This window comes from Corythoichthys intestinalis, chromosome 6 (assembly GCF_030265065.1).
Source record: "Corythoichthys intestinalis isolate RoL2023-P3 chromosome 6, ASM3026506v1, whole genome shotgun sequence".
Lineage (NCBI taxonomy): Eukaryota > Metazoa > Chordata > Actinopteri > Syngnathiformes > Syngnathidae > Corythoichthys > Corythoichthys intestinalis.
Window position 1 is genome coordinate 10,546,316 of NC_080400.1, and position 15,612 is coordinate 10,561,927.

Consider the following 15,612-nt stretch of genomic DNA (forward strand, 5'->3'; position numbering starts at 1 on the left):
CTATTTTGTGGAATCGTCGGCCTGATCGCAGCTACGACATTGCCATGGGATCAGTCTAATTCCTGGATCTTCGAGTGAGTAAAAAACGCGGATTTGGACTACTATTGCTATCTTTTTTGTTGACTATTCTTCGTGGGAGTTTTCCCCAAATCATACTAAATAATTAAAGCACTATGGCACGCTGCAGTGATGACAGTGACTCTGACGTGGACAATGTTGGAGTTCATCAGGGAACGCGTGTTTGCGTACTGCTGAGCTCCCGAGTGAAGAGTGGTCAAGGTGGAAATATTATTTTTTGTGAATAAATGTGCATAAGTGGAAGCTTCTCCCCTTTTTGGTACTTTTATACACGTATCCTAGCTACCACGCGTTACAATGTACAAGATATGGATTACACAAGGTGTGCTCTTTGGCCTGTACTGTATGTAAAGCACACGACAGCTCTGGATGCTAACAAGCTACATAATTATATTGGGATAAGTTTGAAAACGCAATATGCTTACCTTGAATATCTGCTAATAAAACCGTACAGCATACACTCTCGCTCCCAACCGGAGTTCCCAACAGGACTCTCTCGCATCACCAGTTTTGCCCCACTTTTGTCTTATCAACTTATTTGCTGCACGCATTTTTCCCTGAAGCTCGTCTTGTGAATGACCGACAGTGCTGTCCTGCGCTTCACTTTTCAGATCTGGTTCAAATAGGAAGGGTAGAACTAACAACATGTTGGGAAAGCTAACGAATGACACGCTGGAATTTTGTCAACGGGACCGGTGACGTCACGCAGTGCGACGTAACAAGAATGGCGACCTATCACTTAAAATAATTTTACAAACTTTATTAAAACAAAAACATTAAGAGGGGTTTTAATATCAAATTATTATAACTCATACTAACTTTTATCTTTTAAGAATTACTTGTCTTAAAAATAGAGGATCCCTTTAAAGTACTGCATTTTATTGTTGTCTGTCACTGGAGTTTTATTCAATTATCAATCCCATCCAACAAAAAGACGCTCATATAGTAAGCCTTATTTTTTTTCTCATAAAAAAATAAAACATAACATTGGTATGAAATGTTGTTGTTTAATTTTGCTATTAAAAATGTGGTCTTTTTTATATTTTTAAAATACTGTACGAACACACACAACTAATGTTTACTATCGTATCGTTTTCACTCTGTATCGAACCGTACCGTTCTTAAATTGTATCGAATCCTATCGAATCGTAACCTGTGTATCTAGATACATATCGAATCGGCTTCATGCCAGAGATTTGCAACCCTAGTTTTCAGACAGTTTAAAGCACAGGTGTCAAACTCCGAGGGGCCAAATCCAGTCCCCGCACATCATTTTGTGTGGCCCGTGAAAGTCATGCTTCAACTTAATGTTTTTTGCTGAAATACAATTTGCTCAAAATAGTTTTTTTTTTTCTTCAAAAGGTAATTATTGTATATATTGTTTAAATGTTACAAACAAAAATTAGGTCTTTTAATTAAAAATTCAAAGATAAAAGATTTATTAAAAACAGATTATTTTGTTGTGAATTCAAATTAGTTCATCACTACTGTCAATAGTATTCAATGAGTTAAAAAATATAAATTAGAATATTTACAGTTTTTCCTGCTTTTTTAAAAACCCTTGTGTAAAGCCTTTAAAATAGACATTGAACTAGGGTTGGTTTGGAGTCATTTTAAGCCTTTTTAGGGTTTAACACAACGGTTAAGGCTCCACTTTGGTCCCTATTTTTGAAATAAAACAATATAGACATTGCAAATGTAGTAAAAACTTTTTTAGTCCAATGAAAAGCATAGTTTATTACGACACTTGGATCAATAAAGGTTGGGAAAGACTGAATTACAAGACAACTGTACTCTTGATAATATGTGGGAGTCAAGTTGAAACACGCAGACTGAAGTGTCTCAAAAACAAGCAGTACCTTGTAACATCTGACTCACGCTTGACTTACCAAGTCATTGTGAAACTTCAGCACCAACAATATTGCTACCACTCTCATTTTTATGGAGGACCAGACATGATTTCTTTCATGAGCACAGTTCAACTACGGTCTTTTTCAGACTATAAAACGCTCTAGAGTTTAAGCAGCACAAGCTAAAAAAAATGCATAAGGCAATATGTTGTCTTGCTGCTTTGTGTACCATACATAGACCACATGACCCAAGAGGAGTTTATTACCCAGAACACACAGAACATTACAATGGCAACCATCACTGCCGGTCATGGTTGCCACTACTACCCATCGACCATTGTGGGTGGAAGAGTCTCTGCAGTATTCATACCGTATTTCGAATTCTACATTAATTGGGAACGGAAGCTAAGTAATGCTAATAATGTTAGCAACCGACCTGTGTGTAAAGCCTCACTCTTTTAATATCAAGCACCATGCATCTAATCAAATGTCAAACAAATAATGCGTCTTAGTATGAAAAAGTTTCAAAACCACCGACAGAATGTATACACCATGACATGCAATCACACGTATTAGCTAAAATGATAAAACAAAAAATGGTACTTTGGATGAGTTATCATTATTCTATTATTCGACTATTCTATAATTATTTTGAAATAATAATACAACAAAAACAAGACTGTGATAAACAAAGGCAGAAAACATCACTAGCATTGGTTATAGTAAGTAAGGCTGCAACAACTAATCAATTAAAATCAATTTATAAATTAGTTGCCAACTAATTGGATAATCGATTTTTGCCAGAAGCTATGAGCCATCCCGTTTGGGTCCTTGTGTGAGTAATGTGATTACAGCAAGAGAGAGGGGAGAGTTCACTACGACACTTAGGTTGGGTTGCTGAATAAATAATATTGTGAAGTGTGGAGAGTTAAATTGTCTTTTGTGTTGTTGGATCCAGTGTGCCTCCATCAAAGGTTAATAAATTAAGATAATTGTATTGTTTGTATTCTTTGTTGATGAGACTTTACTACTTAGCACGGAGCGCTAAGCTAGTTAGCGATTATGCTAATCAGTGTCTTAGGTGTCCGTTGGTATTGTGTTTTGGAGAAGCATACAGTGTGGCAAATAAGTATTTAGTCAACCACCAATTATGCAAGTTCTCCTGCTTGAAAAGATAAGAGAGGCCTGAAATTGTCAACATGGGTAAAACTCAACCATGAGAGACAATGTGGGGGAAAAAACAGAAAATCCCATTGTTTGATTTTTAAAAAATTTATTTCCAAATTACAGTGGAAAATAAGTATTTGGTCACCGACAAACAAGCAAGATTTCTGGCTGTGAAAGAGGTCTAACTTCTAACGAGGTCTAACGAGGCTCCACTCGTTACTTGTATTAATGGCATCTGTTTTAACTCATTATCGGTAGAAAAGACACCTGTCCATAACTTCAGTCAGTCACACTCCAAACTCCACTATGGCCAAGACCAAAGAGCTGTCGAAGGACACCAGAGACAAAATTGTAGATCTGCACCAGGCTGGGAAGACTGAATCTGCAATAGGTAAAATGCTTGGTGTAAAGAAATCAACTGTGGGAGCAATTAGAAAATGGAAGACTTACAAGACCACTGATAATCTCCCTCGATCTGGGGCTCCATGCAAGATCTCACCCCGTGGCGTCAAAATGATAACGGTGAGCAAAAATCCCAGAACCACACGGGGGGCCTAGTGAATGACCTACAGAGAGCTGGTATCACAGTAACAAAGGCTACTATCAGTAACACAATGCGCTGCCAGGGACTCAAATCCTGCACTGCCAGACGTGTCCCCCTGCTGAAGCCAGTACACGTCCAGGCCCATCTGTGGTTTGCTAGAGAGCATTTGGAGGATCCAGAAGAAGACTGGGAGAATTTGTTATGGTCAGATGAAACCAAAATAGGACCTTTTGGTAGAAACACAGGTTCTCGTGTTTGGAGGAGAAAGAATAAGGAAAGAATGAATGGGGCCATGTATCGAGAGATTTTGAGTGAAAATCTTCCATCAGCAAGGGCATTGAAGATGAGACGTGGCTGGGTCTTTCAGCATGACAATGATTCCAAACACACAGCCAGGGCAACAAAGGAGTGGCTTCGTAAGAAGCATTTCAAGGTCCTGGAGTGGCCTAGCCAGTCTCCAGATCTCAACCCCATAGAAAATCTGTGGAGGGAGTCCGTGTTGCCCAACGACAGCCCCAAAACATCACTGCTCTAGAGGAGATCTGCATGGAGGAATGGGCCGAAATACCAGCATCATTGTGTGAAAAGCTTGTGAAGAGTTACAGAAAACGTTTGGCCTCCGTTATTGCCAACAAAGGGTACTTAACAAAGTATTGAGATGAACTTTTGGTATTGACCAAATACTTATTTTCCACCATGATTTGCAAATAAATTCTTTAAAAATCAAACAATGTGATTTTCTGGGGGGGTTTCCACATTCCGTCTCTCATGGTTAAGGTTCACCCATGTTGACAATTACAGGCCTCTGTAATATTTTCAAGTGGGAGAATTTGCACAATTAGTGGTTGACTAAATACTTATTTGCTCCACTTGAGTTATTGTCAGACAGTAAAGTTGTCTTATTTCTTTTAATAGAGAAAGCACACATATACCCATTCATATAACAGTCTCCTTTTAACACAAAACTCCCATTCAAACTGTAAATTGTCATACAAGAGAGTGTGCTTTGAAATTGGTTTTGGATTGTATTCATGAACAACTATTTGACAAAGAAAACTGACTCATTCCAGTCTTCTTCTTATTCGATTTTGTTGATTAGTTTGGTTAAAGAAAATAAATGAGTCATTGACACAATTTATATCAGCGCTTTGCCCACAAGAAAAAAAAATGTCTATCAGCAGCACATTTCTTTATTTGAACGAACAGGACTTTTGTCTGTTTTGTGTATTTGGCCCACCTGACAGTAAGCCGCCACCCGCCAAATTTGACACGAAAACGGCATTTGTTCATAGATAAGCCACACTGGACTATACGCCACAGCTGTCCTCTCTGTGTTATGGGACATTTACACCAAAATATATTAACGGTAACACTTTATTTGGCAGCAGCATCATCACACTGTATACACCAAAAAGGATCCACCATGAAGCTTTAAACATATAACCTGGTGCAGTCAAAGAACAATATCTTCAGCTACATAATGATTACTAAAATTTAAGTGACTTATGTTATAATTGTATGTAGCACTTTTGGCAAATCCTATCATGTCTTTTGATGGCTGCACTGCAGCTCGCAATTCAGTTGGACTTGAAGGTAGTTCGTTAGTGTGTCCAATTATACATTAAAAAGGTCAATTGATAAAATTAACTTACCGATGCAATCTTTGAGTCAGGGAACATTACTTTTGCTAATTCTGAGAGGTGATCAGCAATAGTTACGGGAAAATTGTGTTTGGCAACAAATTGGCAGAAGAAAATCTCCGCTTTCATCACTTTTCATTCTGCAGACTTCATCTTTTTGACCAGTGTTGTTAATCTTACGTTTAAAAAGTAATTAATGACAGTTACAAATTACTTCTCCCCTTAAGTTATTGAGTCAGTAATTCAGTTACCTGAATGTAAGAGTAATTAGTTACTTGGTAAAGTAACTGGTGTTACCTTTCATGTTTTTTCTTCACCCCCCCCCCAAAAAAAAATCAACAACAACATAAATATATACATATATAACATAGTAACCTTTGCTATGTTTGTCATTTAATGTTGTGAATCAACTGTTAAAGTTGTTAAAATTGCTCCCGTTTTTGCATTAGTTCCCTTCTGTCTACTTTCAACATGTGAACGTTTTAAAACTGTTTCATCATTTAAAGATAGATTCAAGTCCTGGATTTTGCCGATTTAGGAGTATTTTAGATAAAAAATTACTTAGGTTAGCTCAGAAGGTTCACTACAACAGACCCTTTCTGAGAAGTCAAATGCTTTAAAATGGCGGCTGTTTACTAGCGCCGCCGAGTCTGTCATTTCGCATGTGGTTCTATATGCATGTGATATCTAGTCGTATATTGTAGGCTGTCGGCTACAGTCAGGAAATATTGGAGCCGCCTAGCATTTCGTTTGCTACAGCGTCACAACAAACACTCTTCTCTCTCCGTGCCTCTGACTTTTCTCGCGTCATTCAAACAACGTAACGCATAGTAACGAACATTGTCTCGTTGCCGAAACGGTGACAAAATCCGAATGGAGAAAAAAAAGTAATGCACAAAAAACGTACAGTTTTTGAACGTACGGCATACACATTTAAAAATCAGTGCTCACTTGTGCAAATTACACCGAGACCGTACAACTTGACAGGTATGCAATTGGCAGCAAAGCTTCATTGTTTCAAGAAGCTTCATTTGGCCATCACTGCTCCGTTTTGGGAGACTGTCAACCTCAGCTGCCACCTGCTCTCAACTCGGGATGTAAATAATGTTCATGTTCTCTGCTAATTATTTCTTCAGTTACTGTTCCAGTTGTTTCATTACTTGCTAGTTAAGCTATTTAGTTTGTTGTTATCGGATGTTTTCAGTTTCGTTATGACACAGTGACTGTGCATGACATTTGAGTAAATAGTCAGTCACTATTTGTTACTGTTTGTTGGAGTGAGTGTAAACCTGTTCTTCTCCTTATACTATTAAAGTGCAAATTTACCCTTACTGCCTCAAGAGTGCCACGAGATAGGACTAAGGGTGCACGATATCCATTTTTAGAAACCGATACCGATATCGATAACCGATAATAAATAGATATTTTTTTTAAATGAACACCTGGAGGTTTAAAAAATAAACAAATAAAAAAATAGTGGTGGATTCAACATAGATTTGCCTTTGATCTCATCAGATTTTTCATAATGACATGAACAAAACAGTGCGTTTCACTTCTGCACTGCCCGACTGCCAGCTAAGAATGAATGCACTTCCATAAACCACAAGGCTTGGTCTTTTCTTGCTTTTATGGGAAGACACTCGTCTTAATATTGTGAAAGTACAACAGAAAAATAAACATTTTTGATACTCAATATCCAACAAACTGCACAATCCACTTATATACACAACTATTATATGTATAGCATAGCACACTAGCTTGAGCTACTAAAGCATTGGCTGGCTTCCATAACACAACTTATGAAGTTCTGTACATATGACCCTTCACCACAAAAGTAAACATATTTTGCACATCCATATGTAATGGTAAACATAAAATACTTACATATATTTCCGAGGCGGAAACGTAACAGAAAGCATTCACGACTGTCAATGCTACCGCTAGACACCGCAATGTGTAAGTGATTGAACCAAACTACTGTAACAAAAAATAGGTGCATTGAATTATTCTGACCAGCAGGTGGCAGCAATGCCCCGCAAATGGTCAACTGATTTCCCATACTATTGTGTAAACTGCAAAGCCAGAACAGTACATATTATCGGTCCTATTACAAATGTTATTTAATTTATCGAGATGACGTCATAATTCCTATTATCGGACCGATAATTATCGGACCAATAATTATCGCGCACCAGTATCTAGAACAGTGACAAAACTTTGCATACTGGCAAACACGAGTAGAAACAAACGCACACATCCCAATCCACCGACATCGTGCCAAAATTAATATTAATAGGCCCGATAATATATATTGTTATTGGATTTATTGGGATGACGTCATAATTCCTAATATCAGACCGATAATTATCGGACCGATAATTATCGTGCACCTCTAGATAGGACCCAACATGTTATTATAGCCAGGTCATCTCTTTAATGTTTTCACATCAAGTCACCATGGAATATAAGGCCAATCTAAGAAAAAACTGCAAATTATTGTATGAAAAATACTGTACCTCAAAATGATAGTTTCTGAACAAACTACTAAATGAAAAATCTAAAGTCAGAATTCGGGTTTTAAAGTATGACTTCATACAAGGATTAAAGTTGCACCTGGTTTTCAAAACAGGATCAGGCTAGGGTTAGGGTTTGAAGACAGGGTTAGGCTTTCAAAACACTGGAAACAGATGTCTCTCTACTGCAGTTGTCCAATACTGCAGCACTCAGGCTTGAGTAGAATAGTCGCTTCACTATTGCCATCTGCTGGTCATGCTGTCCTAAACTTGTGATGCTAATTAAAGCTGACAGGTTTAGGATGTTGTGAAGTGATTCAGAAGTGGCGTTAATTTGCATGTTAGACTCACTGTCACAATATGTGCATGTCTCATATTAGACTTCCTGTCGTTTTTCTTACTTGTCAGGTGATGACCCACCTACGTGTGATTGAGGAGAGGATGAACCAAAGTTTGTCTCTGCTTTACAAGGTTCCTTATGTGGCTGAGGAGATCCAGGATGAAATTGGTGAGTGTGAACGACCGAGATGTCATACTTTATCATCAGTGTTGTCAGTAACGTGTTAGTTAGTAACACGTTACTGTAATTTGATTACTTTTTTCAGTAACGAGTTATCTAACGCGTTCATTTTTCTACACCAGTAATCTGATTTCTGATCTTTGCGTTATTTTTTCATTGCCTCATAACGTATGTAGAATGAAGAATATTGTAGTCCTGTACGAAGAGCATTTTGAATAGAAAATGCTAAAATAAAAGGTTCCCGGTACGTGTTTCCATGACAACCTCTTAGCTATTTCCTGTTTTGGTCTCGCGTCACGTGTTGTGGGACTGAGGCGGGTGGACATTCGCGCCGAGTATTGACACGTTGCGAGGGAATGTTGATCTGTGGATATCCAGGAATGGAGGTGAGTATTTTTCCTTCATTCTGGAGGGTATCAGCAAAAGGTTGGACCCCCTACATGCGCGGCCGCTTCGTAGCTTTGCCGTAGCAACGACGGGCAGTCATCGCTCCAAGTTGGCAAGGTTTGTTTAAATCATATGCGTGTTGCACATTCATGCCGTGAGGTGATGTGTTTGTTTAGCATCTGTGGGATGTGTTGTAAGTCCGACTGAGTGTAAAGTGCTTAGTTGCCGCCACGTTTTGTGGCCAAATTGACCGCGTGTGTGTTGAGAGGAGTACTTCCGGGTTGTTAATGTGCACGGCTGCCCGCGCATCCGCACCCGCCACCACCTTTGTGTTTATTGCACTGTACAATCCACATGTGTGTTGTTGATTATTGTGTCGTCAGTTTGCATTGTTTTACATTGGCGCTGATATGCTGTTAACCATAACCCGAAATTCAAAAGTTTTAACATTAGGCTTAATCTTAGAGTTAGCGGGGTTTAATTGGTCGGTGGAGTTGATTTCAACATCAACAAATTCCAAGCAGTTTGTCAGATATTTCTTAATTTCAGGGCTCCAGAGTGGCTAAGCTAGCGCGAAATTCTGATATTCCCCTTTAAATTCAATCATCAGAAAGTCAATTACATGTGACGACATTTTTCTGTTGTCATTCTTATGTTGAGGCGGCAAAGGGAGAAAAATGGGTAAAAAGTAACTGGTTGATTACTTTTAAAGTAACTGTGTTACTTTGATAATGAAGTAATCAGTAAAGTAACTAGATTACTTTTTTGAGGCATAATCAGTAATTATATTTTTCAAGTAATCTGTAACAACACTGTTTATCATGAATGTGTATTTGTTTTTTTGTAATAGAATGCATGGACTTCGGGGCTTGTCGACGACAATTTTGACTAAATGGCTGTCTTTGATGGTGCTAAACTCCAATCTATTTTGACTGGGAGAGGGAGAATTGACATTCATTGAGCAAAGATGAGCAATTATAGCCGGTCCTACTAGTTATTTCAGTGGCAGAACAAATGTGAACAGGGTCCAGGTGCGATAAGTATAAAGCCCACCCCACCCTCCGGAGGTGAATGTCCTGTGAGTTAGGGATTCTAGGGGATGATAATTCACGGGCCCAAGAAGATCATCTGATATGTGGGGCGGGGGTAGTGCTAGTGAAAACATTTCTGCAGGCAACAACCGGTCGAGGAAGGCGCGTGGGGCTTAATTAGTAATATTTGAACATCTAAACACTATATTCCAGCTTTGCGCATCATCTGTTTGTTTGACCCACCCCTCGCCGAACCACGCCCCTTTTACAGCCGCAATCTGGGCCTCCGGGGGAAGGCGGTTATATTTTATCACTTAAAACACTATATATTATAGCTCCACGCATCATTAGGCACCTCTACTTACGAAATAAATTGGTTCGGGAATTAGGGGCTGTTTACACGGTGACTCTCCGAGAATACGAAAAATTTCTAATGTGCATTTGTGTCTCCATTTGAACAATGTCGCAATTCCGCATGAAAACGATGTAGTATTCATGCCAGGCCCTTGGGGGCAGTGCAGATTTACAGGGCGACAGCGAATGATGCACTTTGACCCCACCAAGCTCCCTCAGCCCAGAAAAAAATATGCCCGCCCACTCGAAGCAATGGCGTTTTTCTTTCTTTTCTGTTCAAAAAGGCACAAAAATGGAAACATTCAACATATTTAATTCAAAAATATTATTAAAACTAGAGATGTCCCGATCCGATATTTGGATCGCATTGGACACCGATATGGGCAAAAAAATGCGCATCGGTATCGGATCAGCCGACACGGAAAAATTCCGATCCAGACTTCCGATCCAGTTTTTTTCGAAAGTCCGGTCCTTTTCTAGCGCACCCATTTACATAATCCATTCCAGTTTTTGCTTCGGTTTGCCTAAAACCCGGTCCGCATTTTACGGCACACCTTCAACACACTACATTACCGTCTCCCAATTTACCGATACTTTATCGGTAAAAATGTCAGCTTTGTGGAATCATTTCACCTTAAAGGACGACAAAGACGAAGAGGCAGAGTGCAACATATGCCACAATAAGTCAAGCATGGTGGTAAAGCTGTAAGAAGTTTTAATACAACCAACCTAATCAAGCATTTAGCGAAATACCACCACAAACAATATGAGGAGTATGTTAAGAAAACGAAGACAAAAAGAAAGGTCCAACGCAACTAACACTGGCAGAAACTTTTGCTATGCGTGACAAACTGGCACTCGACAGTCCCAAAGCCCAGGGAATAGCAATTTGTCAAAGAGTCATTGCCGAAGAATTCATTCTGGATGACGAGCCATTATCTCTCATGAGTAAAGACGCACCATCCAACACTTAGAACCACGGTACAACATGCCCAGCCCTCATTACAACCTTGAGCGATTCGGCCATGGAAGATTCGAGAACGATTCACCAACATCCAAATTCCGATTATTGAAATATGTTAAGTAAAGCGGAACTAATACACAGCGCAGTCTTCGGGACACAATGAGAAACTGACCGCATTGCGTCCCGAGAGTAAACATCATGCTTGTCATAGACCCAGGTAATGCCAGTGCTCAACTCACGGCTTTAGCTCAACTCATGCCGCTGGATAAAAAAAACACAAGAATACCTGATTGCTGCTGACAGCCGCTACAAACTACGTCACCATCGTTTTACTGTAGATAATAGATATCATATGTATATAGAGCTAGGTGCAAAATGACAGACTCGACGGCGTTGGCAACATTGAAGTATGGAAAACCAGATGGGTTAGTAAACAGCCGCCATCTTAAAGCAGGAGACTTCCCTAGTAGGCTGTTGTGAACCTTCCAAGCGAACCTAATTAACTTTTTATCTAAAATACTCCTAAATCGGCAAAATCTTGACTTGAATTTATCTTCAAAACAGTCTTAAAACTTTCACATGTCGAAAGTAGACAGAAGGGACATTATGGAATAACGGGAGCAATTTTAACAACTTTAACAGTTGATTCGCAAAATTAAATGAATGTAGTTTAAAGCTGCTGATACAGAATGGGGACTTGAGTATTTTATTTACTGTTTTAAAATGTTAACTTGATACTGAAATAGTTGTTTATTAAAACCTGAGAGGCTTTTTATACAAATATTGTAACTAATGCACGAAACATTAAAAGCATGTAATAGCTTGGGGGGTTTGTGGGATTTTCCACTGGGGTTGTTTGTGTGTTTTACTTTTTTAAGACATTTTACAATATTATTTGCACGTTTTACTGACTGACTATGCCATTTCTGTTTGTTATTTATAATGTTTTGTGTTTGTCACTGAATAAACAGGTCAGTTTTTTGTTACCAACCGTTGTGTGTTATTCAAACTCACCTAATTCAGCTGGGTAGGAGGAGTAAGGAGGCTAAATAACTTTAAACTTTAACACATGCTCAGATAGGCCGGTATCGGTATCGGCCAATATCGGATCGGAAGTGCAAAACAATATCGGTATCGGATCGGAACTGTAAAAACCTGGATCGGGACATCCCTAATTAAAACAGTAAATCAAAGCCGACATTCCGCCATATTTGCTGTTTTTAATATTTAGTAGCACCGCTGCGCACGCCCACTGTGACGTGTACGAGTGCTGACGTTATCGTTGCGGTCTCGCGCCGCGGGAGCCTTTGATATGCATGCCGCGGAAGCCCCCCTCAATCCCCCACAATCGGATTCTTCCACTTTGGAGGTAGGATTCAGAATCTGTCTTTGCCAACACCATATGCACGCGAGGCCAGTCCGCTACTCAGTCATTGCGTCTTTGTGTCGCAGAGTCGCCATGTAAACTGCCCCTTAGTTTCTTAACTTGAAAATTCCTTAAGTACAGACACGTTTTTTATGTAAATACCCTAATCTGTTCCAAGCCCCCCAAAATTCAGATATACCATATTGGCCCGAATATAAGACGGTGTTTTTGCATTGAAATAAGGCTGAGAAAGTGGGAGTCGCCTTCTATTTGGGGTCTAGACATTATACCCATTCACGATGCTCGATGGCGCCAGATATCATTGAAGCGAATGCTGAACTTGAGTAATGTTCTGTCATGACAGATCTCAGCTACTCTCAAGTTTAACCAGTTTGCATTATTTTATTGCAATGTTTTTCCTTATTCAGATTTGTTTCAAGACTACAGTTACAGTTAGACCTCACTTTGATGATTAATGCAGTTATTGCAATTTTGTTGTTTGATCACAATAGATTGGTTTATTTACATTTCAAAATCCAGAAGCCATTCATTTACGAATGTGATTGCACTTTAGTTTACATATTTAAATGTTCAGATATTAAGATTTGAATGAGGCAAAATAACATGCTTTTTCTCGCAAATATATTGTTATAATCATTTGTTTCAGATGTACTGATTACTTTCTGTATAAAAATTAGTTTGACGTTCAAAAAGTCTTTTTTCAAACTTGAGTCTTGAAGAAGAGGGGGTCGTCTTATAATCAGGGCCGTCTTATATTCGGGCCAATACGGTATATTTTTTATAATGCATAAAAATTAAGGGTGTAACGGTACATGTATTTGTATTGAACCGTTTCGGTACCGGGTGCTCGGTTCGGAACGGAGGCGTACCGAACGAGTTTCTGACGTAATGTAACCCTTACTTTTCGAGGCTGTGAGTCGATTGGGTTAGTTTCTTTGTGTAGACTATATTTACTCTGTCTACTCTACTATACTATAATGAGGACCAACACAGTAGGACAGTATATAACCCAGAATCGTCAACGGCGCGACAACGTGGCCGCCGCCAGAACGCAGTGAAATGTGGGCATTAAAGTCAATCAGCCAATGCACACCTGTCGATTTTCAAACTAATATGCAATCGTAACCCAATTTTTGAGTCCATCAGATCTCTTGAGTGGTACATCGGGGCACAGTTGACTTGCCTTTGTTGATCTACTGCTGTCTTCTCTGCTATAATGATAACCAACACAGCCCCATGTTCAATACAAAACCCTCCTACCACCACAAAACTAGTAGGAACTAATATTCACATAGGAACTAAAGTTATACAACATAAAATATACAATATAAATGAATGCTACATCACATTTGTAAAATACAAACATATAATAAAATAAATAATAGCCCATTTAAATAAAATAAATTTAAATGAGCTAAAACACCTGTAATTAAGTAATAACAATATTACACAGATCCTGCTTACACAATTAAATTTATTCATTTCTGTGTGGCGCTTTAACTTGAAAAAATCCACCAATAAACCTTTTGAAAACCGTTCATAAGAAGAAAAAAAAAAAGATTCATTGAGGCGTTTCATTTGTAAAATACATTTTAAAATCTTTGTCATTGGGATTGCTTTTCTCTTTAGCACAGGACTTCTTTTTTCTTTCTTTCAGAAAGAAAGCTGACCAATACGCGGGGTCTGAAAGGCAAATTGTTGTTGGATTATTATCTTTTAAGTACCCGCTACTTTTTGAGAGAATTCTAGCTTTGTATGGGCTAATGTTCCTATTGTTGAAAGCAAAAAAGTGTGTAATAAACAACTGGCACATTTATAATTTGCATTTTGTTTTCTTACTGTACTGAAAATGAACCGAACCGTGACCTCAAAACCGAGGTACGTACCGAACCGAGATTTTTGTGTACTGTTAGACCCCTAACAAAAATGCATCAAAACGTGTAAAAAAAATAGTATATGTTACAATTAGATTATTGCACAATAAACATAAAAGCTGAGTTGTGCATAATGTAAAAAAAACTAACAATAGAGCAAACAATCAGATTTAATACACTCATGTAAAGCTGTCGAAATACGAAGGGCGAATAAAGAGAATGGTGGGATACACATACCCATACAGTAGAGGTCCCTCTTTGCCAATTGGTTGCCAGGAATGCTCGGCAATAGCCAATTGTAGAGCAACTATAAGTTACATTCAGTCAACTCTGGGAGCTGTGAATACCAGCAATACTGTATTTCGCCTTTTTTATCCCCAAATTTCATTCTTAACAAGAGGCAATATTTTCCTATTGAGGTGTGTCTTAACCTAAAAAATCTGTATGTAGAGACGCTCTTAAGTAGAGGTACCACTGTATTCTGTTTGACCCCCTACTACGCCCCTTTTACGGCCGCAAACTGGGCTCCCCTGAGGCCTGGGCCTGGATGCTGCTGCAACCCTAAGGCTAGGTTCATACTGCAGGTCTTAATGCACAAATCCGATTTTTTTCGTGTTTTTCCGACTCGAGTGAAGCATTAACTTGGCGGTCAAGTCTCATAGAAGTGGATCATTTCGAATCCGATCTGGGTCACTTTCGTATGTGGTTTAAATCCGATCGATCTGGGCCACACGAGAACCTGTGTTTTTACCAAAAAGTTCTATTTTGGGTTTATCTGACCATAACACATTCTCCCAGTCCTCTTCTGGATCATCCAAATGCTCTCTAGCGAACCACATACGGGCCTGGACGTGTACTTTCTTCAGCAGGGGGACACCGCTGGCAATGCAGGATTTGAGTCCCTGGCGGCGCATTGTGTTACTGATAGTAGCCTTTGTTACTGTGGTCCCAGCTCTCTGTAGGTCATCTAGGTCCCCCCGTGTGGTTCTGGGATTTTTGCTCACCGTTCTTGTATCAATTCGACGCCACAGGGTGAGATTTAGACCTCGTTAGAAGACGTTAGACCTCTTAAACAGCCAGAAATCTTGCTTGTTTGTAGGTGACCAAATACTTATTTTCCACTCTAATTTGGAAATAAATTCTTTAAAAATCAAACGATGTGATTTTCTGTTTTTTTTTCCACATTCTGTCTCTCATGGTTGAGGTTTACCCATGTTGACAATTACAAGCCTCTCTAATCTTTTCAAGTAGGAGAACTTTTGGTGGTTGACTAAATACTTATTTGCCCCACTGTAGTAGGGTT

General features: G+C 39.0%; 1 protein-coding gene across 4 annotated transcripts in view; it reads left to right on the plus strand.

Moving 5' to 3' along the window:
- Positions 1–15,612, plus strand: part of LOC130916983 (amyloid beta precursor like protein 2-like) — a 191,277-nt gene that overhangs the window by 153,082 nt on the left and 22,583 nt on the right. For all 4 annotated transcript variants that reach the window (XM_057837997.1, XM_057837999.1, XM_057837998.1 and 1 more), the window contains exon 12: positions 8,201–8,300. In XM_057837997.1, coding sequence (XP_057693980.1) covers positions 8,201–8,300 — 100 coding nt within the window. The remainder of the gene's footprint in view (positions 1–8,200; positions 8,301–15,612) is intronic.